Source organism: Gambusia affinis, linkage group LG13, assembly GCF_019740435.1.
Source record: "Gambusia affinis linkage group LG13, SWU_Gaff_1.0, whole genome shotgun sequence".
NCBI classification, from domain to species: Eukaryota; Metazoa; Chordata; class Actinopteri; order Cyprinodontiformes; family Poeciliidae; genus Gambusia; species Gambusia affinis.
The window spans coordinates 3,441,804-3,466,667 of NC_057880.1; the positions used below are offsets into that span (position 1 = coordinate 3,441,804).

Genomic DNA, 24,864 nt, shown 5'->3' on the forward strand with positions numbered 1-24,864 from the left:
AGCCAACATGCCTCTGCAGCTCTCTCACTCGCTCTCTCTCTCTCTGAGTCGGTTTCCATGTTAGCTTGTTTCTAGAATCCCTTTTCATTGGTTGCTGTACCTGAATGTAGAAGGATGGAAGCTACTGGCCGTTAAAATAAAATGGATAGGAAATAGCTTTGGTTAGATCTGTCTGTATTTTTTAACTTACAGTTTTCCAGTGAACTGGGGCTCATAGCAGTAAATTAGCAGCCACTCACTTTTTATTAGTAGCAATTATTAGTTAACAGTCATTTAGAGTAGGAAACTTTTAAACACAGTGCTTCTGGAAAGTATTTGTTGCTCTGCTTTATAGCATTACAGCCATTATATTAATAGCATGTCCATGTCTGTTTGACAGAGCAAATTCTTTTCTGTGACAACCCTCCAAATACAAAAAGAAATCTTAAGACATACACTATATTGCCAAAAGTATTCACTCACCTGCCTTGACTCACATATGAGCTTAAGTGACATCCTGTTCCTAATCCATAGGGTTCAATATGATGTTGGTCCACTTTTTGCTACTAGAACAGCTTCAACTCTTCTGTGAAAGCTGTCCACAAGGTTTAGGAATGTTTATGGAGATTTTTGACCATTCTTCCAGAAGCGCATTTGTGAGGTAACATACTGATGTTGGATGAGGAGTCTATTCCATTCCAGTCTTTCCTCTAATTCCTCCCAAATGTGTAAAATCAGGTTGAGGTCAGGACTCTGTGCAGGTCAGTCAAGTTCAACCACACCACACTCTCCCATCCATGTCTTTCTGGACCTCGCTTTGTGGACTGGTGCACAGCAATGGTGGAAGAGGAGGGACCAGCTCCAAACTGTTCCCACTAAGCTGGGAACATGGAATTGTCCAAAATGTTTTGGTATGATGAAGCATTGAGATTTTCTTTCACTGGAACTACAGGGCCAAGCTCAGCTCCTGAAAAACAACCTCATACCATAATCCCCCTTCCACCAAACTTTACACTTGGCACAATACACACAGACAAGTACTGTTGTCCTGGCAACTGCCAAACTCAGACTCATCCATCAGATTGTCAGATGGAGAAGCATGATTTGTCACTCCACTTAGCATGCTTTACATCACTGCATCCAAAGCTTTGCATTGTATTTGGTGATGTAGGACTTGGATGCAGGTGGTCACCATGGAAACCCATTCCATGAAAGGCCACATGACGTTTGGAGGTCTGTAGTGCAGAAAGTTGGTGATCTCTTCGCACTATGAGCTTCAGTACCCACTGACCTCGCTCTGTCAGTTCACATGCCCTAACATTTCCTGGATGAGTTCCTGTCGTTCCCAAACACTTCCATTTTCTTATAATACAGTTGACTGGAATATTTAGGAGCGAGGAAATGTCACGACTGGATTTGTTGCACAGGTGGCGTCCTATCACCGTTACACGCTGGAAGTCACTGAGCTCCAGAGAGCGAGCCTTTCTTTCACAAATGTTTGTAGAAACAGTCTGCATGCCGAGGTGCTTCAGTTTATACACCTGTGGCCATGGAAGTGACTGGAACACCTGATTCTGATCATTTGGATGGATGAGCAAATACTTTTGGCAATATTGTGTATAAATTAGATCTAAATGCAAAATAATAAAACATTCCAGCTTTTAGAAACCAATTTTATTTTTCAAATTCAAAAGGAATATTTTTCTCGTTATTGGTAAGCTTCATGAAGTGTCAATGATAAAACATTAAAATGCCTTTGTTCTGTGAGACATTCACTCACTGAACATGTAACAATCACCGGATTTCATTTGATCTTATTGTCTCAAGCTGTTGAGTCCAGTGCAGGGGGCTTGTGCCCGTCTCCAGAGGTCATAGGGCAACATATGGACATCCTTTTAAATTACTCCCTGTAATGCTTTCACTGTCAGAGAACAGCATGAGTAATGAGTCAGTTGTTCAGTGAGAACACAGAGAAGCGGTGACATGTGATGGAAACGTAACATGGAGCAGACCTTACCCGCCAAACCCAGCAGGACGACCACCATGACTCTGCCCAGATCCCGCAGGATTTTCAGCACTTTCAGTTTGAGACCTTCTGCCCGCTGCTTGGCTCTGGTTGCTGTGGAAACCTCGTCAGGGTCACCGTTGGACGACCTTTCCTCTTCCTCCACCTCTTCGTCAACTGATGACTCTTCCTCCTCCTCATTCTCTGTTGTTGTGTCTGGAGATTCCTCTTCAAGCTATTTAGTGGGAGGAAAAGTTTCATAAAGCTAGTTAGCTCTGAGGTGAGACAAAAATTTAACCAATCATAATAGAGACGAGACTCAGAGCCATAAAATATGACCAAGCTCTGCTCTAATGTAGGGTGCTGCGTTTTGTATGGACTAAAATCTGATTTTACTATAGTCAATAAAACATCCAGCTAGTTGTTGGTGTTGTTACCCTTTAACAGGAGTTCAGTTGCATAAGAAAGTGAAGATGCAGCAGTTAATTTAAAGGTTGTGGCTGCTGAAGGGTAAAGTGAGAAACCCTCCTCATGTTTGACACATGGTTCCTAAATCAATGTGTTTGCAGCATTGGCAGTCCACTCTCAGCAGGACAGCAGCGGACCCGGTTCCAACAGAACCACCGGGCCTTCCAGCCTCTGCAGTGTTCAGAAACCAATCTGTAGAAAGAAATCCTGAGAACCCTCTGGGTCTGAAGCAGGGGTGTCAAACTGCAACGTTTCTGCTTCAAGACTGAATCAAATATCAGCCGGTTCTTATGCAGAACTTAAGGACCAGCTGAGGAGGATTGTGGAAATGTTGGGTCCTTTTCATAACCAAATGTCAGACTGATGTTTGTGTGAGTTGGAAGGCTGGACACATCATCACTAAATGTGCTCCTTTGACGTTCTGGAGGGTTCTTTTAAATTAGAATCCTGAATGTTTTGCACTTTTAATATGACCACAATTTAAACTAGAGTTGCACCGATCTGATATTAATACCTGTATCGGTCCAGCTATTGAAAAAAACAATCTAGACAACGTGTCCGATCTATAAGGGCAGATCTGTTCAGTCTAATTCTATGCTTTGTGCTCTGAGCGATGTCACGCTTTATTACTTAGTTATTTATTTAAGTTTGCTGCATTGGTGCAGAGTTACTAAATAAATTTGTAAGTCAGTATAATTATGTCTGTGTTTAAGAAAATAAATGTTTTAAGTCAATTCAGCTCTATTTTTCTGTATCAGATCAGCAACGGCCGATACTAAGCGTCAGATATCTGTATCGGTATCAGAATGAAAAAAGTGGGTCAGTGTATCCTCAATTCAAAATAAGTCATGAGTTTCACACTGGTCCTCCCAAAGCCTCACAGAGGTTTTAATAATCAGAGTAAATGGTTCGAATCTTGTGAATTTTATGAAGGTTTTTTAAAAAGTGAACAGCGGCCTAATCATCATAATTTACCTTCTTTTATATTTGCATTCTAATATTCTCAAATACGCCGTCATACACCGTACACAGACTTACTGATGTTATATTGGCTGCAGCCACCATTTCTCTGTTTCTGACCAATCTGCTGCAGAGGACAATAGTAACAAGTGACACCACACACACTCCTACATCCGGACACAGGAGACGGAGCACATTCCAGGGATCCTCCAAGGGAAGCCTGCAACACACATGCATATGAAGTAAGCACAAAACATCAGTAACTTAAATAATTAACTCTACAATAGTTGTTTATGGTGTCTAACACACACACACACACCTGGACAGTCCGATGTGTCTGGTTATGGTCTCCCATTGTGAACAGTTATATCCTATTGCAGTGTTGAGGGGAGCGTACGTGTACAGCACTGTCTGGAAACAGATATGAGCCAGAACAAACAGCAGACTGGTGCAAAATACTGTTTTAATAAAGCGACCAGTGTGACCTGGAAGACAGGAAACAGAAAAAAAAAAAATGAAACAGAGTTCAATCTGCGAGCAAGTATTAAAAGATGCAATAGAGCATGTCTGAGTGCTGCATGACTGCAGCGTATCAGGAAATCATACAACGGTGACGTTGTTGCTGAAAATTGCTTATTATAAACCCACATTTTCTCAACCATTTCTTTATTCTTATTTACTGTCTCCACCACTCTCCATGACCTTTAGCATTGCTGTCACTAAGCACTTAAATTGGCTGTGGACATCAAGGACAGATCATCTAACTACAGTATATTACTGATATGCAGTCCAAAAGCTCAACACTTGAAATATAATATCCCACCAAGTAGTGCAGCTCTGTGCAGCTGTCATGATTAGTGCCTCTGTACAATCCTTCAGTTCTGCTTTTTCAACTCACTAGGAGGATTTCAGTGTTTCAGTCACTTTCTCAGTGTGTCAGAGGTAAATGACTCCTTCTGCTCCTTCACTTCCACCCTGGAAATCTGTTGCTATTTCATTAGCAGTTGGTAGAATATTTGCTATTATGTCTTCTACGTTAGCCAAAATGATCAGCAGTTCACCAAACTGGGCTGGTGTGAATGCACCATAAGACAAGTTGATTACAACTTGTCTTATGGTGCATTCACACCAGCACAAGGCATTCTGGGTAACTACAAAACAAACAAGTTACTCTAGCACTACAGAGTTTTACAGAGGTTTTCTTGTTGCTTCTTCAACGTTGGCCAAAATGATCAGCAGTTAGTCAGTACATGTCAGCCGTGTGTATGTGTAGTGTCTGAACTTAGTGTGGCAAAAACTTTACATCTGTGAGCCTCTTCAAAGGCCTGTAGGTGGGCTTGATATCATGCCATTACATACTCACTCTGAGAACAAAGTGGAAGGTGAGGGAGAGAACATCCTGTTTATTTTCCTGTTCTCTGTTTTGCTATTGTACCTCTGGAGGGAAGCAGTCAGAGGTGTGAGCCTGGCACGTTCTGCAGCAGAACATGTGTGGGCCAATCGGTGTCGTGAGAGGTTTCTGTCCTGCGTGTTTTAGATGTGTGCCTGCTGGCTCTGTTGTTTCCTCTGCCTACACAGAACTAGAACTGCGTCCAGTACGTTTAAAGTGGTGGCATTTTCTTGGAGGATGTGTCTGAAGCAACAACCTTTCTGTTGCTCAGACAGTCGGCTGATATTTGTGGGTTTAGATCCCGGGACGCTGGTTTCCATGGCATCTAGTGGTTTTCATTTTGAAGTGAAGTCTCTCAAGGATCATGGTTACTGTGATTTGCACCAGGTTGTGGACTGTGATGGTATCAGTAGTACTGTCCACACAGTTGCACTCATATTTTCTAGTAGATGTATAGACGGTATTGTCCATAGTTCTTGCCCCACCTTGTTGCACCGGCTCCTCCCTTTGGTTGAATTTGTGTTGCATCACCTGGTGATTGAACATCTTGTGAGGATTACTGAGTCAGACACTGCCTCTTAGTCAGGTCGAAGGAGAGTTCTAGGTCCAACACTCGCTTTATAGCCTCTTTTGATTGACTGTGCGCCTTAGTCCTTCACTTTAGTCCGTACATACTGGCCTCATTCTCAGCAGGATTTAATGATCTGGTTTGCTTTCTTGTACTCTTTCAAAGTGATCAGGATCTCAAGGTCTCTCAAAGATTATGTTTGGCCTTTGGACAAACAATATGTCTAAAACTCCTATTTAAAAACTGATTCATAGTAAGCTGGTTTGTCTCTTCAATGTAAATGTCCCCCAAATAAAACCACAAGTCAAATGGGAATATCCAGATATCAGATAATACATTTGCAGCTGTATTTCATTTCACTCAAAGGAGAATCCAGCTCTTTGTCTTGCAGTGAATCATCATGGCATCACCAAGTTGTGAAGATCCTCCATACTCAAGCCATGGAAATATCATTACTATATCACTTTATGCTTTGGAGTGTTAAAGGAGTAGATCTATATGTTTTATGAAGAACTTGGCTATAATGTGAAACAACAAAAAAATAAAGTCACACTTAAAATATCCTGCAACATTTAGAGTTAAGATGTTCTACATGTCACTCTAATCTTTGCAAACAATGAAAACATTTAGACATGTTCGATTTAGATTTACAAATAGACTGTAAAGTGCATCTGAAAGTATTCGCAGCGGTTCACTTTTTCCACATTTTGTTACGTTGCAGCCGTATTCCAGGTTGTATCAAATGAATCTCTTTCCTCAAAATTTTTTGCAAATTTATTACAAACAAAAGAAACATTTGGCCGCTTACAATGCAGGCCTGATTGGTACTGCAGAGATTGTTGTCGGTTTAGACGGCCAGCCGGCTCCAGGAAAAGTCCTGCTACTTCCAAACGTCTTCTATTGAGCAGTGATGCAGGTCGCTGAGCTCACTGGGACCTTGAAGCAGCAGAAATGTTTCTGGATCCTTCCCCAGATTTGTGCCTAAAGACAGTCCAGCTTCAGAGGTCTACAGACTATTCCTTTCATTTCATGCTTGACCTCTGACCTTACGTAGATAGGTGTGGGGCTTTCCAAATCAAATCCAATCAACTGAATGTACCACAGGTTGACTCCATTTAAATTGTAGGAGCATCTCAGAGATGATCAGCTTTGTTGAGCTTCATCAGTAAAATATTGTAAAGGCTGTGAATACTTGTGATTATTTTAAATAAATTAACCAGGCACTCAAAGACAATGTTCCACTTTGTCATATTGAGATATTTGTGTCTAGAATTTTGAAATAAGAGTTTCATTTAATACAATTTAGAATAAGGCCGTAACATAAAATGTGGAAAAAGTGAAGCGCTGTGAATACTTTCTGGATGCACCGTATCTACAGTCAGTGAGGAGAAAGAAGGCATGTGCAGTAAGCTGGAGCTTTGAGCATTTTTTTTTTTAGCGTGTAACATGATGTTTGTAAATGCAGCCAACCTAAGCTCTGGCAAACCGCCTTCTGAACGTCAAGCTGCGGACCAAAGCTGGCATTTCAGGAAAAGCAGACAGACAGACGTTGAACCTCTTCACACACACACACACATAATCTTACCTCTCACTGTGTATTTGTTTGGGCACAGGAACCATGGCAGCAGCAGTAGATAGAGGAAGTAAACCAGTGACAGAAAGTTGAAGCGAAAAAGACAAGCTGCAAACACAGAAACATCAGAGTTAGCAGCTTTCTGAGTCTTAGAACATCATTCCTGATTGGGTCTAAGAGAACACAGTCATGACCTGTGGATCTGGGATAACAAAACTAACCAACATTCATTTTCATGTTCCTGCCATTTGTGAATGTATTTCTGGAGGTGGAGGATGTTGGTCATGTGGTATTTGTTTGGACATATGACAGTGACAGTGAAGCTGTGCAAGTGGGATGTTTCACTGACGCAGAGCAACGTCAGTTCTGTTCCCATTGCTTCACGATTGCTTCCAAAGGGCAGGAAAATATAAACTGGTGAATATCAATTGCTTTTCAGCAATATTAATATTGGATATTGATATTAGCCCATAGTTTTATGTCAGAGCATCCTCAAACAGCATCAATAAAAAGCTGATAATTGATGCTGTTCTGTGTCAATTAATACCAAATAACTCGTCTCAGATGACAGAAAAAAATATCACATGAAGCTTCAGGAAGTGTCACTAACAGAATACCGAATGCCCAATTCTGCAGCTAAAGAGAACAAAATCACTGTCCGGTGGGAATGACTAAGCTCTATTTCCTAATCATCTCACCAGTTTACAAATCTGTGCAAATCTTTGTCAGTACTCTGCTAAAGGTAAAATTTCAAAATTGCGGCGTTTTCATTGAATAAGAAATAAAATTCAAATCATATGTGGTTCTTCTCAGTGGTTCTTGGTGCAGCACCACCATAGGGAATAGGGGAATCTTCAATTTGTTTGGATCTCTTGACACAGTGCAGTGTGAAAGAGAACCGCATAAGATGAAAATATAGCAAATGTTGCAATTTTGCTCACCAATCATACAGAGTCTACCTCACTATCAGCTGGTTTAACATCCATAATCAGAAAAAAAACTTGAGCTATGGCAACAACAACGTGGAGTATATAAAGTTCAGCAATAAAGCTACATTTATAGTTGAACTGAGCTGGGGGTTTCCCTGCAGTAGCTGGTCCTGTACCTCTGTGTGGATCCTGTGCTCCACATTTTAATCAAAATGTTTGGTTTTGACTCTTGTTTTAAGATCTTCTGGCTGATTACTGAATTAAGATTTAAGTGAAATACAAAAAAATATACTTTAATTGTATATTTTAGCGTTTGCCTTATTAAAGACTATAGCTCGGGGGAAGACGGTATAGTGCATGAGTAGTGAGAGTGGAGGAGCTCCACCCTACTGCCCTGCTAATCATGAAGCACATTAGCATTGATGTCTCTGGACACACATGATAAGAGCGGTGAGTGGCCACAGCACCTATCAGTGAGCAGCACGTGGACTTGTGTCTGTTGTCTTTCCTGAGCGGGTCACATGTTCAGGCCTTTGGTATTTCAATATGAAATGTGCTGCAGCAGGACGTCCCACCTGTCTGATAACATGCTCTGTATCCCATCAGGTCTCTATCTCAGCACTTTCAATTTGTTTGGGTCAGTGCCTGGAAAAATACCTCGTTTTGTTAAATGTTCGTGTCTACGTGGAAATCCCGTTATGGATAACGTTTTTCCATTATTTCAGGCTTGCACCGAATTTACACCCAAACAGCCAGTACAAAGATATTTAGTAATAATGTTGTCAAATCCCTACAGGAAACATGCTCCACATCTTCTTCTCCGTTTCTGTTCTACTGCTGTAGGGAGATCACAGCGCCACATGCAGACCTGGCAGGACAACTACAGGATGTTGTGTTGAGTCCTCAAATGTCGAAGCATCCAGTAGCAAATGAAGGGCTTTTATCTGTAACGCTTATGGAGCAAAAGATGGCAATAACAGAAAACGTGGCTGTTGTTAACGGGGCGGTATTATATGCTTTCCAGTCACACAGTGGGATTTTATAGTACAATAAAGTAATTATGTTACCTTTGGTCGTTATCAGAATGTTATATATATATATATATATATATATATATATATATATATATATATATATATATATATATGTAATATGACTATAAAGAACTTTGACTTTATTAACGCTTAGATTCTTAGAAATTGGGACTCTGTGTCTTTAAAAACTCCTGCCCTTTCTGAAACTCCGTCTTGAGGAAGTCGTCACAGCATCACTCCTCTATAAACCCTTTAACAAAGTTTTTACCAGCATTGCACTGAGAAGTAGCCCAATATAATGAGCTCAGCAGATACGTTCCACCAGGTGTTTGCTAATTATTGCTGGCTAGTCTGAAGGAGCAGAGTGGGGAGTTTTGGGGACAGGGCTGCTTTGTGAAGTAAAAGCTCAGAAGCTTGGAAACTACAGCTCTGAGGAGGAGCTGCATGTCAAAGGTTGCCATTGAGATCAATGCATTTCTCAACCATGCATCAAAGAATCAAATATGTTCTTGATGAGGGAATAACATTATAAGATGATGGAAAGCTCAAAATTCTCAATTTTACATAACAATTCCCCTTTAGAAAGTATATTTCAACTTTCAGAAATGCAGTAAACTGACTAATAAATTACATGTTTAATCCCAAACTGCAACCTTTGACATTTGACCTCATTATGACATGGCTCTGATTGGTTTTGGTGCTAGGCCTCCTGTAAACAAACATTAAGTGTGCTCCGTTTTCCCCTCAGCATTGTGCCTGTGAATTAGGAAAGCTGTGTGTGTTTTCTGTAACACACTGCTGTCTAAACAAGCAAGACCGAACAGATAGAACCCGATTCCTAGAACGGAAACACTTCTTCCTTGTGGAATCTGCCACGTTGTTTAACTTGTGTTCCTCAGAAGCCCAAATATCAGCTGAAACAACTTCCAAACCTTCAGTGGATCGCCTGACTTCGGCTGGGAGCCTTTTATAGTTGCAACTAGTGGAGACAAACGGAGGAACGCGCAGAACAGGAGGACAAGTGGACAAGAGGTCTACTGGAAAATGTAGATGGCAATGCAGAAATCAAATGACTTTTTTTTTTTTTTTTGCATTTTAACCTTTTTGAACAACTGGAAGAAACAGACTGCCAGAATTTACTTGTTTTAATGTCTCTAGTGTTTATCTTAACAACATATTCTGAGCAAATTATCATTAAATTTCACAACAAATGATTTTTTCACAAAGTGGCAGCACATCTGCCTACTATTATTAGGGTTGTGTTTTAATGGATGACTCCTTACAGAAGTAGCACACTAGCAAATATGCACTAAATAATTAGCATTTTGAAATGCTAATTATGCACATTTATTTAACTATTTGAAAGTAATGTCTGCAGACAAACACAAAATTTACAATAAGCAAGTTATTAAGTTATTAAGTTTAATGGCTTTTGTTTTTAAAATCTGGAACAGATGTGTAACATGTGCTCAGCGTGAGCTCAATCACTACAAATTAAAACCAAATGTGTTTGGGGGCCCACCGGTGTTGTTGGAGCCCCAGCCTGTCCAGGAATACGGTGTAGCTCACCTGTCGCCCAGAGTCTGTGTGGACCAACAAACTAAAGATAAATATGTAGAAATTATACTTTGGTCAAAGGCAACAGAAATCATAATTGTGAGCTAGTAATTCTGTTTCCTGGGCCCAGAAAAATATCATCAGGTGGTGTTCAATTCCTCCCAGGTGAATTCAACAACCTGAATGCAAAACCTGGCCGTCTAATCCACATCATGCACTCAAAAGCGTCCGCTTTGTGAAGCTAACTCATGCTCTAGCAGGAGCAGGTTGAAATCCAAAGCAAAAGGAAAATCAATGGCCTGGGCAAAAAGCAAATACTCAAAGCAGGACTTGTGTTTCCGGGGCAATTCTAAATTCAGAGACACCGCCTGAGGAAGACGGGAAGCTTTAATTTCTTACTTATGTTCTAACAAGAAATCATCATGACTGTGCATTATGTCCCACAATGAATTAAACAAAGCTCCATAAATAACAGAACATAAGAGAGCAGGCTAACCTCAAACCTGCAGTATGTAACTTTTTCAAAGAATGTATTTTTTTACATATTGGTTGAAATTGTCACCATCTTGTGACAAAATGATATGAGACAGGTGATCTGTGATGAGACTGATCGCTGCTAAATGTGCTAATGCTGGAGAAACAACTTAATGTTCCAGGAAAAACATTTATCTGCCATCATCAGAGGCCATGCTAACTAACTATATCTAACACATTGCTGTTCTTAATGAGGTTGTTTTCACCGGGATCTAATGACGATCATGTTTCCTGCTTGGTCCAGAACCTTGAAAGTTGTGTGGATTGCTGTGCAGCTGAGTACTGAATGTTGGTGAGGTGGAACCAAACATGGAGAGAAAATGGCTGCCTGTTGCAGTGCCTGGATGTTGTAGTGTTACCACCTTGGTTGTGAGTAGACAACGTGTCTGGACACTGGCCTACAGATGTTATCAGACATGGGATTGCGAAAGCCACACGCTGCAGCCAGTTGAAAGCAGAACTTTGGAAAAGCAACAAACCAGAATTGCAAGTTTTAAAAAAACAAACAAACCCTAACACAGAGGAGAAATGTCTGTTTAAAAATAAAAAAATTTAAAAAATTTGTTGTGTGATATAGCAGCGTCCTTCCAGAAGGTTTATTTGGATGTGCAGTTTTATTTGGTCCCTAACCTCAGACACTCAGGGAGAAGAGGCGTCCCTCTGTTATTTGTGAGCTGGTTAATTTTTGGACCTTCCGCAGGTCTTGGGCCTGCAGTGGAAACTCAAACAAGCAGCCTGCGGCGGAACGGTTTAGTCCTCAACTGTCCAGCTGAACGGCTCACAGCTGCAGGTCATGTTGAAAGCTGCTGAGGGAGACAAACTGCTGCTCACTGACCTGTACCAACATTTTGTTCAGGTATCCATGTCTTACTTAAGTCCAGGAGTTTTAACCTGGACTTTAGCTGGAGATACTGCTGCAGTATAACAAAATATTTTTGTGCATATTTGTTGAAACTCGTATGAGACAGATTGTCTGAGATAAAATCAAGCCTCCTCTGCCAACTAGAAACAACCAATCGGAGCCAGGAGGCTGGTCTTAGCGCTGTCAATCATGCCTGTGTATGCACTTCCCCTCATCTCCTGTCCTTGCTCTCTGCTGAGCTATGGCCATCAGCAGATCCTGTTGTGAATGCTAATGCTAGTTAGTTATAGCAAGATTTAGAAATGATTTACCATCTTGGTCAATCAGACCAAGAGAAATTTGGTCTGATTTACCTTCAGACATGGAGAAAAAAATTAGTCGTCTTTTTAATTGGTGAAGGTAAACTTGTATTTTCAACTGTTTAAAGTTTTCATCACAGTTTTGAAATGCACTGCTTTTTACAACATCGACTTAGAGGGAGGGGAGAAGAAGAAAAAATTATTAATTTCTCATCTAGATTCGGATTTTTTTAACCCTGCTGTGACTGGGAGATAAATTATCGTGTTTCCTTAAAAAAAAGGCCCAGTTGAGATCAAAGTACCCGACTGAAGACTTTTACCATCCAGCTTTTGGTAAGAGAGAAAGAAAAGAGAAAAACAATAAATCATGCTAATGGAAATTATTGAGCTCATTTTAATTTATCAAGTGACATACTTAAGTAATTCGCAAAGACAGTAATGATGAAATAACAATAAATTTGCAACACCTTGTCCAGCGCTAGCAAATTGCATCACACAGCCTTTGGCCTCAAGCGGAGACTGGGAGGGAAGAATTTGGACGTAGAAGACACAAAAGCAGAAACATCTGACCAAATAAATGCCAATGCTAATAAAAGAAGCTTTGAAATCCTCCAACTAGAAAACCTGACTCAAAAGGAACGCATAAACTGAACTGCGAATGCAATCCGTGTTGTAAACGACTGCAGCATTCGACAGCGAATGACAACAGGACTGTATTCTTCACACGTAATTAACGCCTGACGTGGAGGCCATGCAGGCCAGGCTCTAAATTCTCCAGCTGTACCATCCTCCCAACGTTTTGGCAAGAACCTGCAACATTATACTTTTGACATCAAACTTAAAGAGGAGAGAATGTGAGGCCTGCTGCTTCTGCTGACAGGGTTATGCGATAAAAGGGATTTACAGAACAAGCAGCCATACAGGTGGGGCTCTTAAGTGAGACCTTGATCAGTCCATTCAATACACTTAGAATTATTTGTATTTATATTTTCTTTAACCAGGGAAGATCCGTTAAATTTTCACAAGGGTGCCCTGGTAATGACCATATTTTAAAAGCCAAAACCTGGTAGAGGGTGTACTTTCTTTCCACCATCATCAGCCTTTTTGTGCCTGTGGTGATCCCGTCTCCGTCTTCCTGTAAAGCCCATCAAAGCTCACACATAAGCTGAGTATTTCTCACCGAGTCAGGAAATCGCTTTGAACGAGCCAAGAATTTACAGGCGTTGCACAATATGCAAGTCGGGTTTGAGTAAAGGTTAGAACTTGTTCAAATGTAGTGATTGTGTTTCCTCTCTCACAGCAGAGATGAGGGCATGGAGGCATCAACGTGTCCCATCGCTAACCAAAGCTAATCTTGAACAAAGTTGAAAAGGATCAAATCTTCTTGCCATGCTCCATTGTGTCTCTTATTAAGAAATACCACCAGCGGGGTTGCAGATATAAGAGAAATCTAATGCAGAAAATGGTTTGAAATTGTTATGCAAATTTCAATAAATCCGACAACCATCTTAAAAGAGTTCATTCTCACTGCTTCACTCTTTGCTGAGCAATAAAATTAATTTTAAAAAAATGTCAAAAACATTCAACAACAAAAGTACTTCACCAACAAGTGTGCATGAATTGATGCTTTTATAGTACAGCATCAAGCGAAAGACATAACAGTGCAATCCAATAACGTGAAGAAAATGTTAATCACAGATAATCAAGCAGCTGAAGATACGCTTTAAAGAACTCCACACCAAAGCAATTCCTGGGTACCTGGTAAGTACGACACACAAGAGTCAAACAGCGTAGCATAACGTCATAGTTGCCTTTACACAAGTTCAGTGTAATCTGCGGCAGCAGTGCAGAGCGAGTGGTGGATGTACCAAACAGGGAAACTTTATTCATCTACTTTGCAGCGCCTGGCACCGTCTCATAAATGCTATTTAGCACTCCACCAGGCGTTTAATGAGCACCACATGGCGCTATAGAAACACCAACAGCCTCCAGCACATAACATGTGGTGTTTACTAGGAGGTTATATTGTAGTTCACCAGAAAATATCGAGTAAACAACTCTGAACTCCTTTGATTTCCCATGGAGATAACACCATACCAAATAAAGTACAAATTTTTTATGTTTTTCTATTTCCATATCACAAAGAAAATGCCCGTCAGATGTATGGATGTTGTGTTTGTTGTTGTACTAAACCCTTATGGAGCCATAGATAGCATGAGGTGGACAGCCACCAGTTTAAAAACACACACACACTCCCCCACACATACACACAGCTTTTCATTCAACCACAAAGCAGAGTGTTGGTGATAATGACCTGTGCGTCTCTATGGAAGAACAACGTTACAAAACCAAAGAACACAACCATCCATGAGGATTTCCCTGATACTGGCCTCAGCAGACCAAACGTAGCGTTAGCATGCTATCACTGCTATGATTCGCACAACTGGAAGTGTTATAAATCCATGTCAGTGAAACAAAAAGGTTTCTAATTATATAGAATTTAAGCGATAGCAGGGATCTTGGGACGTGTGACCAGAATAGCTCACATGGTATCATTAAGGACATGTGTGAATTGTCAGGAACTACTACTACAACCAGGTAGTCATCCCACACCCCAACACTCTTCTGCTGGGTAGTTTTATATATGTTAGGCAGTATGGGACTGGTGCCAAGGTGACAGCTTTTTGAATGTCACCGCTGGTATTTTTGATGATTTATCTTAAACTGTGGGCTGCAGGCTGAAACGGCTTCACTGACATCACCTTTAGCTCCCATCACAGAAAGTCAGGAATCTGCATGACAGTTAATGTTACAAGACAAAAGAAAGAGTGTAGTCATGTGAAAAGATTAAACCTAAATCTGCCAGGAATAATTTTGGGTTTAACTTTATATTTCAGCATATTTCATAAGGCAATAAAATGTTGGTTTACATCTGCATCATTGGATGGCATCAACCAGAAACGTTGACATGTAGTTCACTGACACTGGGATAATAGGACTTTTTATTTTGTTGTGTTAAACTAAATAAGAACATGACAAATCAGCATATTTGAACAAACCAGAAATACTTCTCCCAGAAGAGTGTCTCCATCGATTTATGACAGATATCACCATCAGTTTTTTTCTTAATAGCTGTCTGTTGTCTTATCCCAGTTTGTGTTGATGACCACTAAATGACAAAAGGCCTCTTGTCACATCTTTGTTTTTGATTTCTAAAATGTACTTAATTGTTAAAAGCTAGCAGAGGTTTGTAGTCACTGCCTTCGGCCTGTCCTCCAGGGTGGCATACAGGAAGTTAGTGGATGTGCTGTAGACATCACTAAATACTGACGACGAGGATAAATTCAGAATTCAACAGAATGAAGAGACACCATACAGATGAACCCAGACAGATGAAAACTTCAGGAACAGATGGTCAACGATCACAGTCCTGAACTCCAAACAAGGCGGCTTAGCAATAAAAGCAGCAATGAAAAAGACAGAAACCGCCAAGTTTTGTTGAATTGGCAGAGTCTCCTTGGCTTCAGAGTAATGTTTTCCATGAGCTTTTTTAAACTGAAAGATAGCATTCACACTGCCAGCAAGGTCCAGCATGTGAACAAAGGGCCAGTACTGGTAAACTGATCAGGACTCATCTGCACACAATTATGTCAGACAACTGTCCTTCCCATTAGAACAACAGGAGCCAAGTCACTGTGCATAAACAGATTCATAAAACATCTTGTTAGCCATCACTAGCAGAGCAAAGAAAAGAAAAGATTATTACAGTTTGTATGTAAGCGCCAACTCTCTCACAAGAAGACAGGATGAACAACCAGGGTGTGAATCAGCTTGACGGAGTAACAGGCTTCCAGAACTTCTCTGAATCTTCAGGATGTGTTTTATATTTGGTCCAGTGAAATTTGGCCAATGAGAACCAGAAAAAGATGAAGATGAGAAAACACTGGATCTGATCTTCCGGGGGGCAGACAGCACTAACTGTGTCTCCATTAATCATAGAATTAAGTAGATTGAAATTACAAAAACAAAACTGCTTAATGGAAAACGCCAACTTCGAAAATAAAAAAACTCCTGTGCTAAGATGAGGTGGATTTTTTGGACATATCGGAATAGATGTATTTCACTGAACTGTAATGGAAACACTTTTTTTCAATTACAGACAACAGCTGGATGTCACTACTGGTATACACTACAAAGAAGACAACAGGAAGTGGTAGTAGGATGATGTAGTTTGTTTTAGTTTTTTGGACAAAGTGCAGCTGGTTCCCACCAGAGCTCTCACAACATCACACAATTCATAAAAAACTGTACAATTCCAACATGTTTAATCCATAACTCTTCTGTAAAATAGCCGACTACAATTCCCCCAAAATGCCGCAGACATAGCTGCTCCCAAGTAGGCGGGGCTTGTCGCTCCACCGCCTGAATAATACGCTGATGTTTCATAGCTGATGAATGAGCGCTAGTGTCATGGCTGAATTATGAGTATATATTATGCTAATGTTCAGATCATAATTTTAAATGACTTACTATGATTGAAGCACTTTGTAACATGCTCAAAACTAGAACTAGAAATGTCTTTTGTGATTTGTTCACCATAAATTATTGAAGTGTAGAGCACAGCAGCACCACAGAGTGGGAAAACGGAGAGATTGATGGAGGTAAAACAGAGGCCATACATTCACCCTGGAGCTGGTGAGACACAGCTAGTATGGTTAACCCGGTTAACCTCAACGTTCAGACACACTCCCAGAGATTTACATGGAAGCAGATCTGAAAACAAATCTGAGCTTACTGAAATAAATATAAATGTAAATCCACTTTTCTTTTCTTTTTTGTGCACATTTGTGACATTCCAGTGTTTCAGAGCATCAAACCAATTCAGTTATTAGTCAAAGACAATGCAAGTAAACTGAAAATTCAGCTTTTAAATGAAGGTGTTTATTACTTGGGAAGAAACGTTACATGATCCTGTGGGAAAAAGCACTTTTTCACATCACCATCCAAAGTTTGAAGGTTCAAAAAGAGCAAACAGAGCAAGCTGGCTGTCCTCTCCTGAGCCACCTGGGTTTCTTATGGTTCTCACACTTTCTTGCAGCCTGAATTAATGGCAGACATGTCTCCAAATACGGTACACAGAAGATCAAATTTTTCTTAAATAAAATCCTAATGTGCTTCTTTTGACTTGTAAATAAGTAGAACTGTATTGTTTCCATCCAGCCGGCCACCAGTGAGAGCCGACAAAAGCGTTAGCCATATTATGAGTCCACATGGCTCATCGTTAGCATGAAGACATGATTTTATGACAGATTCTTGAAATTCTTTCCTCCAGGAAATTCAAACAATGTCTTCAGCAGTGACAAAAAGGTAACTGTGTGTATGATGGCATTGTTGAACCTTTGTTTCCTCTGACTCAGTGGAACAATACGTCCACCGGCTCAAACAAACAGCCTGGAAACATGTAGCATGTAGCATGTAGTCAAACAAGAATATCCTTGCCCCTACTTTCTCTCTAACTGCAACAGACACACGTTCCTAAAGTGTTGGCTGTGTGGTGTGCGTGTGTGTGTGTGTGTGTGTGTGATGGTGTGTGGGTGGGGGTGTGTGTGTGTGTGCAGGCGTGCGCGTGGGGATGTGTGTGAGTTCTACAAGCCTTCAGTTATTGTAACCCCAGCATTTCAACACAGACAGGAAAAGAAGGAACCAATCAGATTAAAGAGGAGTCAGATCTTCCTCATGCAGTTAGGATTTTCTTCTGCTCTGGTCTAAAGGTTCAGATAGTCACTGAGTGACATTTATTGCTACACAGAGGAGTTTGCTGGAACGCTTTTATTCCTGAGAGGATTTTTTTTTAAATATTATTCCATGAACAACTGAGAAAACATGTTGGCACTGATAATAATAATAAAAAAAAGAGGCTTTATGCTGAGAGGAACCGCTCACATTCACAGGAAGCGAAGAGAAAGGCTCAACATTTTCCACAACTTCTCCCGTGTTGGGCCTGGGTGTGCCAATTCTCTGAAACCACATGAAACGCCGGCGTTCAGAGAGGATGGAGATGAACAGGGAGGCCTGCCATTTCCCCTTTGTCGAATGAAAAGCCGTGAAAGGAAAGAATTTCAATAGCGACGCAGTCCTTCGCAGAGTGGACGACTTTGACCGGCTTCAGACGAACTGCCATATTTCCACACAGAGTGATAAACTCAGAGATGAGAAAAAAAATTTCAACCAGTGGAGGAATATCAGTCGGATAACAGAGGTGAGAGCAGAAGCTCAGGGTGTGTCGCCGCTCGGGCCTGCAGAACTGAGTCATGACATCATCATGTTCATCCCGTAAAAAAAAAAACAGTCGTCAGCTGGTGTAACAAAGCCTCAAGACCTGATGGATCAGGCTGAGTCAGAGCTGGTGATCCAGCTGGATCCCACACTTTGTGTTGGAGAGACAGGTAGCAACATGACTGGACATGGAGCACCTGTAGCCACGGCCTTAATGGACGGTACCAGGAGGATGTTACTGATGTAGCAACAGCTTCTCCCACTGAAAATTTCTTACATGATGTATTTACACTATGGTTATTTATAAAGATGCAATTTTATAAATAACTTCCGATACCGATATCTGAGGTTTAGTGTCGGCCGATACGATCCGATACAGAAAAACAACAGAAGTGACTTAAAATGGACAGAAATGTACTGAATTACAAATTCATTTGATAACTCTGCACCAGTTCAGCACATTTAAATCCACCGAGGGCTTCACCAGCTTGGTCCAACATGTAAGAACAAACTGCAACAAACTTTATTTCAAACAGTTCAGAAAGTGCAATTAAAAATTAAAAATTTTATGTAAAATACATAAAGCGCAACATCACTCAGTGCACAAAGCATAGAATTTGACTGAATAGATCTGCTGTTGTGGATCGGGCACATTGTCAGGATACCGAATATAAAATCTTCAGCATCAGGAATGATGCAGATATTAATATTGGATCGGTGTATCTCTAGTAATTTATCATAATGCACAGCCAATATTCACTGAAGACCCTGAAACAATGCCAGTCACATCCAAAGTTTCCCTCTTAGAGAACTATAGCAGTGAGGCTGTCACAATGAGCAATAAATCAATTCATTGCATGATAAATTAAAACGAGCACAAAGTTTTCATGTAGACAACAGTATTTAATAAAGTGATGCTGTCCTTTAAAATCACTGAAAAGCCGCCATTTTGAGAAACATTGCATGGTCAGTTTTGCCCTACCTGCCACTTTTGCCTGTTTTCCCTGTCTAAGCTGAATGATTATTATTTATGAAATACAATTTGGACCCCTGGCACTTCATGAATCTGCTTTAAACATTGTTTCATTTGTTTTATTTATTTAGGACATTTGAAATGTTTCCAGTTCCTCTGATAAATGTTCTTTAGAAATGTACATGTTTTTAATCTTTGAGCGTGACAAGTTGCAATAATAAGACATTGATATTATTATTTATATTATTATCATTATGTTAGTTGGGTACGGTCTCAAAATAACAATATTATCATTTAGTAAAATAAGTTCTGGGACAATTTATCATCCATCAGAATGTGTTTGTGTGACAGCCCTGTACTGCAGCCTCTGCTCTGGCGTCACTGGGAGCCGACTGAGGGGAAAGCGAAGCTGTTCATCATGCAGACACACTGCAGAGAGCCAGATGTCTGAGTACAAAGGCCAGACGTAGATGTCACAGGGACGTGAAGTTCTTGGTATATAAAATACCAATCCTTTCTTAATATTGTCCCTCCTGGTGAATGTCGGAGCCTTCATGATGTGTTTAGGTTTCCTCCTCCAGGTGCTGCTAACGCTGTGTGATCATCTACAGGTCCTGACTGACATAACAGCTTCTAGCTGTGCACTCCACCAAGCTGGCATTCATGGAAGAGACGCGAGAAGAAAGATGGAAGAAACTGAGATTAAACTTTGAACCAAGTCTGCAGGGAACATGTGAAAAAGGTCCTTTTGAGGTTTTTCTGTTTTAAAACGCAAAATGTTTTGGCCTTGATTGAACAAACTTGTTCTCAGATTATAAGATCATGATATGTGCTTCCAATAACGATATCTGTGGTTTGGTATCGGCCGATACGATCCTATACAGAACAACAGACAAGAATCGAGTTATAACGATTCTGGGGTTTTTTTTTATTTATTTTAAGCAGACATAAATATACTGAATTACACATTTATTTGATAACTCTGCACCAGTGCAGCACACTTAAATACATCATTAGCTTTAAAAGCTTGGTCAAACATGTAAAAACAACAACTTTAATTTGTTCAGTCAGTGCAATTATGAGTAGAGCAGACAACGTAACAAAAATAATACAGAAACTGACACTGACTAAATCAGTAGGTTGACTACTTTGGCCAAACACACAAAAATAAATTGCAACAAACCTTCTTTCATGTGGTTCAGGAAGTGCAGGTATTTATTCTAAATGCAATGTATGATAAAGAATACAGCATGATGTCGAAACAAGCACAAAGCATAGAATTAGACTGAATAGATATGCTGTTATGGATTGGGCACATTGTCACCAGAATTTCTTTCTAGTACAGTTATTAATTTCAGATCGATACATCTCAAATGATTTGGATCACTTTCTTTCAAAACGCTTGCTAATACTTAACCAAGCCTTATAAACTCATTAAAAGCTAATTTGAGAGCATTTTTGTCAAACTCTCTGGATAGATGTCGTTCTACTTATTATAGAAGTTTGGTTGTAAAAAGACTAATTGAACATTTTCCTTTGTAAGAAAGTTATTCCAATAATAATTTTACCTTGGTCACTAAATAAAAAGTATCTGTCAGCATCAACCACCTACGCAGTTAGAGGGGCCCCATAAAATCAGACATGCTCATGTCTTCAAATGGTCTAGTCAAAGTCCAGACTTAAATTTAATAAATAAGCTGTGGCAAGACTTGAACACTGATCTTCCAAGGTCTTGGAGGAGAAAAAAAAACTGCATCTAAAACTTTTATTAGTTGAATAATAATGGACTCCACATTTTTTATGATTTCTTTTGCAAGAAAAAAAAAAAAAAAGGAAAGGACATTTGTGGTTGTAATGTGACCAAACATGAAAATTGTCAGGGGGTGCGAATCCATTTGCAATATTTTTGTGTGTCTGGTTCCCTGTAAATCTGACAGCCAATCATTTACCGCCTCCTGGTTCGTCTGGAAACCACATTAGTTTCTCTGTTCTGGGCGCCAAAGTTCTTTTATCATACAGTTGATCTTTTTCCCAAACCCTCCTATAAATTTGTGGCCCACAATGTGACGCAAAAAGTTTCATTGACCCTTTAAAGTCCTTTGCCCAGCACCAGGGCTGCATAAGGAAAGCTCTGTGATGTGAAGTCTAACTTTGTTTTTTATGGTAAACACCCAGAGAGAGAAAGAGCTGAGGCTCAGCTTCACGTCTTTGGGGTTAGTTTAGTACTCCTGGTTGCCAATCCTCGCTGTAATTTCATCACTCATAGCTGGCAGTCCTCTGGACACCCAGAAACACACGGGTCAGGTATCAGGTACCACGGCTACCTCTGAACAGAACCGCTCCAAGGCTATTTGAGGCCCACAGTAGAATTTGATTTGGGGCCCTTCCAACTACAATAAAAACCACCGCAACTCATCTAACGCCATCCATGCTCATGCAGTCGGCAAGATGATGAAAAAGTTCTTCTTCTATTGGCAGATAAATAAACTTATGGGAGAAGAAATGTCGTGTTTTAAGCTAAAAAATCTGGCAATGGAACTAGCACTTTTTCATTAATATTAAAAAATTATTTACTTAAAACAAGCTTCTGTATCTTGGTAAAAAGTTACTTGTAAGTTAGTTTTGCCTTATTTTAAGTGTGCTAATATATTTGCTCTAGAAATTAGACCAAAATTACTTGGTAAGATTTTGTGTTTCACAGTGGCTTACATCAAATTTACACTGACATCAGCCAGTGTAAATCTGGTTTACGTCAAACATTAGATCTAGTTTGAATTCAGCTCTGTTGTCAGTTGATATTTATGCGGTTGTTTCATCTACAGCCTCTCACACACACACACACACACACACACACACACACACACACACAGACAGACAGACATACACGTTCAGGCAGGCTTACAGGTTTCCTTAAACAGACCACACTATCATTTTGAAAACCATAAGCACCACAAACAAAACAGGAAGTCTGGACAGACCGACTAAATCCCACCTCGTTTTACTGGAATAATAATGTTGGAAGAATAAGATTGCGAGGAAAAATTCTCTGCACTTGTTTTTCCTTTAGACGTAAACATCAGAGAGAATAAAGAGAAACATAAAGATATTTTTGCATATTGAGACAGAAACAAAACGTTCTTATAAAGTCCTGTACAGGATCGGCCTGACTAAAGCGCTTTCTCGATTGTCATTTCAGTTTGCTTTCATAAATCACAAACGTTCTGTTCCAGTCAGGCAGAAACTGATGCGCAACAATCAAGAGAATGATTCAATTAAAACAACTTTAGATTCAACTTTTCAGTTTTGGTTTTCATTTCTCCGGCTTGGATTAGTTTTAGCCCCAAAATGGGCTTTTAATGGTACTGTAGTTATAACAGAACCTGGTTCAGGCTGGTAAATGTTCAAAGTGGAAAATTTCAATAGAAATATTTTGGTTAAAAAAATAACTAAATAAAAGATTTTAGCTCCTGAGTAAATCAGTATCTGAGGGTGAAAACTAGCAGTTCTCTTATTACTCTGACAAATTATTGTTGCCAAGCTCCTGTTTATAGTTGTAATAGTAACAGTTATTCATAGCTTCTGATTCAGCAGCTGAATAAAGGTTTGCTTCACTTACAGAACAGATGATGCATTCAGGCTCCTGTTTTCATTTTATATTTTTTATCTTATTTTATTTTACTTAAAGCACTTGTTCAATCATCCAGGTCCTTTAGAGCAGCAGCATATTTCCTGTTATAAAGTCAGGACAACAACCAACGAAATAATGGATGGTTTTCAAAAGGCCTATAAAAGTGGATTTACTTCAGTCAGGCTCATTATTACTTTCGTTTTGTGACTCAAAATAAAAAATCCATTGCTTCCAGGGCCTGAGTGATGCAGATTGTTGCTGTGAGCTGAATGTCTGCCTGGTTTCTCTCAGTGTTTTTGTTTTCTGGCTGTTTTGGGTCAGAATGTGAAACTCGTGTCTCACAAACCTGCCTGACGGAAATTATGCAGAACTCAGAACTCAGACACCATGTTAAAACACAAACACTTATGATGGATTGCAAGCAATCACTGTAAAAAGCCATCTGTCTCAGCTGATTCACACTTTTCTCACCGATCAAAGGATCTGACGTTGATCCCAGTGAATGTAAACCAGAAACCATTGAAATGTCTTAAAACTCTTCACATTATCACGCCTAATTTGATCCCCATACACCTCCTGATGGCTTTCCAAATACTGCTCTCTGGGGAAAGAGGGGGTGGGGTGAAAAGTTTTGCTCTGCATAGCTCTTTCTGAAGTATGACTCCTGAAACAGAAAAAAAAGAATTATTGCGTTTGCTCCTGATGGTTTTCATGGCGATAATCAGCTGCTTTGCTTGCGTATGCCTCGTCCCGGCTCTGCGCTTATACAGCGCTCCGCACAGTTGACAGAATGGCCTGTTCCCGGTTCCTCCTCCACATTTTTATGGAGGTTCAGAATTCAATCCAGCGGACTCGGGTCCGTTTCAGTTCGGAAAGTCAGCCTATCTCAACTGTGTTTGCGTAAAAGCCCAGAGCGCACCTATGTGCGGCAGAATGATAAGGACTCCAACTCTAAGACGCTTGATTGGATCCTTTTCCTCGCACTTTCCCCTCTAATTAGCGCAGGAGTCTGGCCGCAAACAGCGCGGAGCTTCTATTTCCAACCTGAAGGGTCCCCAGCAGCAGCAGGAACCAGCTCAACTCCTCTGCCTTCATGTTGGCCGGACTTACTGGAAAAATGTTCCAGTGTGTGAAAAGTTCACTCTGCAGCAGCTGCTGCTGCGCTTACAGTTACAGTTACCACCCCGTCACGGGTTTCAGCGCAACGCTGAGAGAAAAGTTCCCCCAGACCACCACAGCACGTCCTGCCAGTTGAACCGAACCGAACCGGGCCGACAGCGGATGGGTGCCTACCTGTTAGGAGGGCGGCTGGCAGCAGAACGCTGTAGACCAGCCAGACGATCACCTGGAGATCCATGTCTGCGTGTGTGTGTATGTGTGTGTGTGTCTGAGATCAGGGCTCAGAGTGGGGCACAACCCGTCCTATTGTCTCCATTTGGACCGACGGTTTCAGCAGGACAGTTGGTCCAAACTTCCCATCTGACACGAAACCAAAAAGAGCTCCAGCATTGTTCAGTAATAGGTCCGCCGATCCTCCGCCTTTCCTGATCTTTTTTTTCTTTTCGGGGCGTTTTCAGCCGCAAACCATGTGCCAACAGCGCATCCGCTGCTTCTTTTTTTTTTTTCTTTTTGCGCCTCGGAGGGAGGAAGAAAAGTTTGAGAGCGCGGCTCCTGTCGACCAGGCCCGCGCTGGAGGATCTCTACTCAAAGTGGAAAATGTGATTCACAGAACAGAGTCTGAGCTGAGGGGCGTTCATAGAGGAGCTATTCTCCACTGAGCTGCCGCTGCCGCCGCTGACGGTCACCTCCCTGTTTTAACCAAACAGTCA

The 24,864-nt window shown here is 40.6% G+C and overlaps 1 protein-coding gene across 2 annotated transcripts in view; it reads right to left on the reverse strand.

Moving 5' to 3' along the window:
- Window positions 1–24,864, reverse strand: part of piezo1 (piezo-type mechanosensitive ion channel component 1) — a 71,572-nt gene extending 46,708 nt beyond the window's left edge. For both annotated transcript variants that reach the window (XM_044135809.1, XM_044135808.1), the window contains exons 1-5: window positions 24,329–24,864; window positions 6,956–7,051; window positions 3,732–3,897; window positions 3,491–3,632; window positions 1,997–2,219 (exon numbers count right to left, since the gene is read on the reverse strand). In XM_044135809.1, the coding sequence (XP_043991744.1) occupies window positions 1,997–2,219; window positions 3,491–3,632; window positions 3,732–3,897; window positions 6,956–7,051; window positions 24,329–24,392 (691 nt within the window). In that variant the 5' untranslated portion in view covers window positions 24,393–24,864. The remainder of the gene's footprint in view (window positions 1–1,996; window positions 2,220–3,490; window positions 3,633–3,731; window positions 3,898–6,955; window positions 7,052–24,328) is intronic.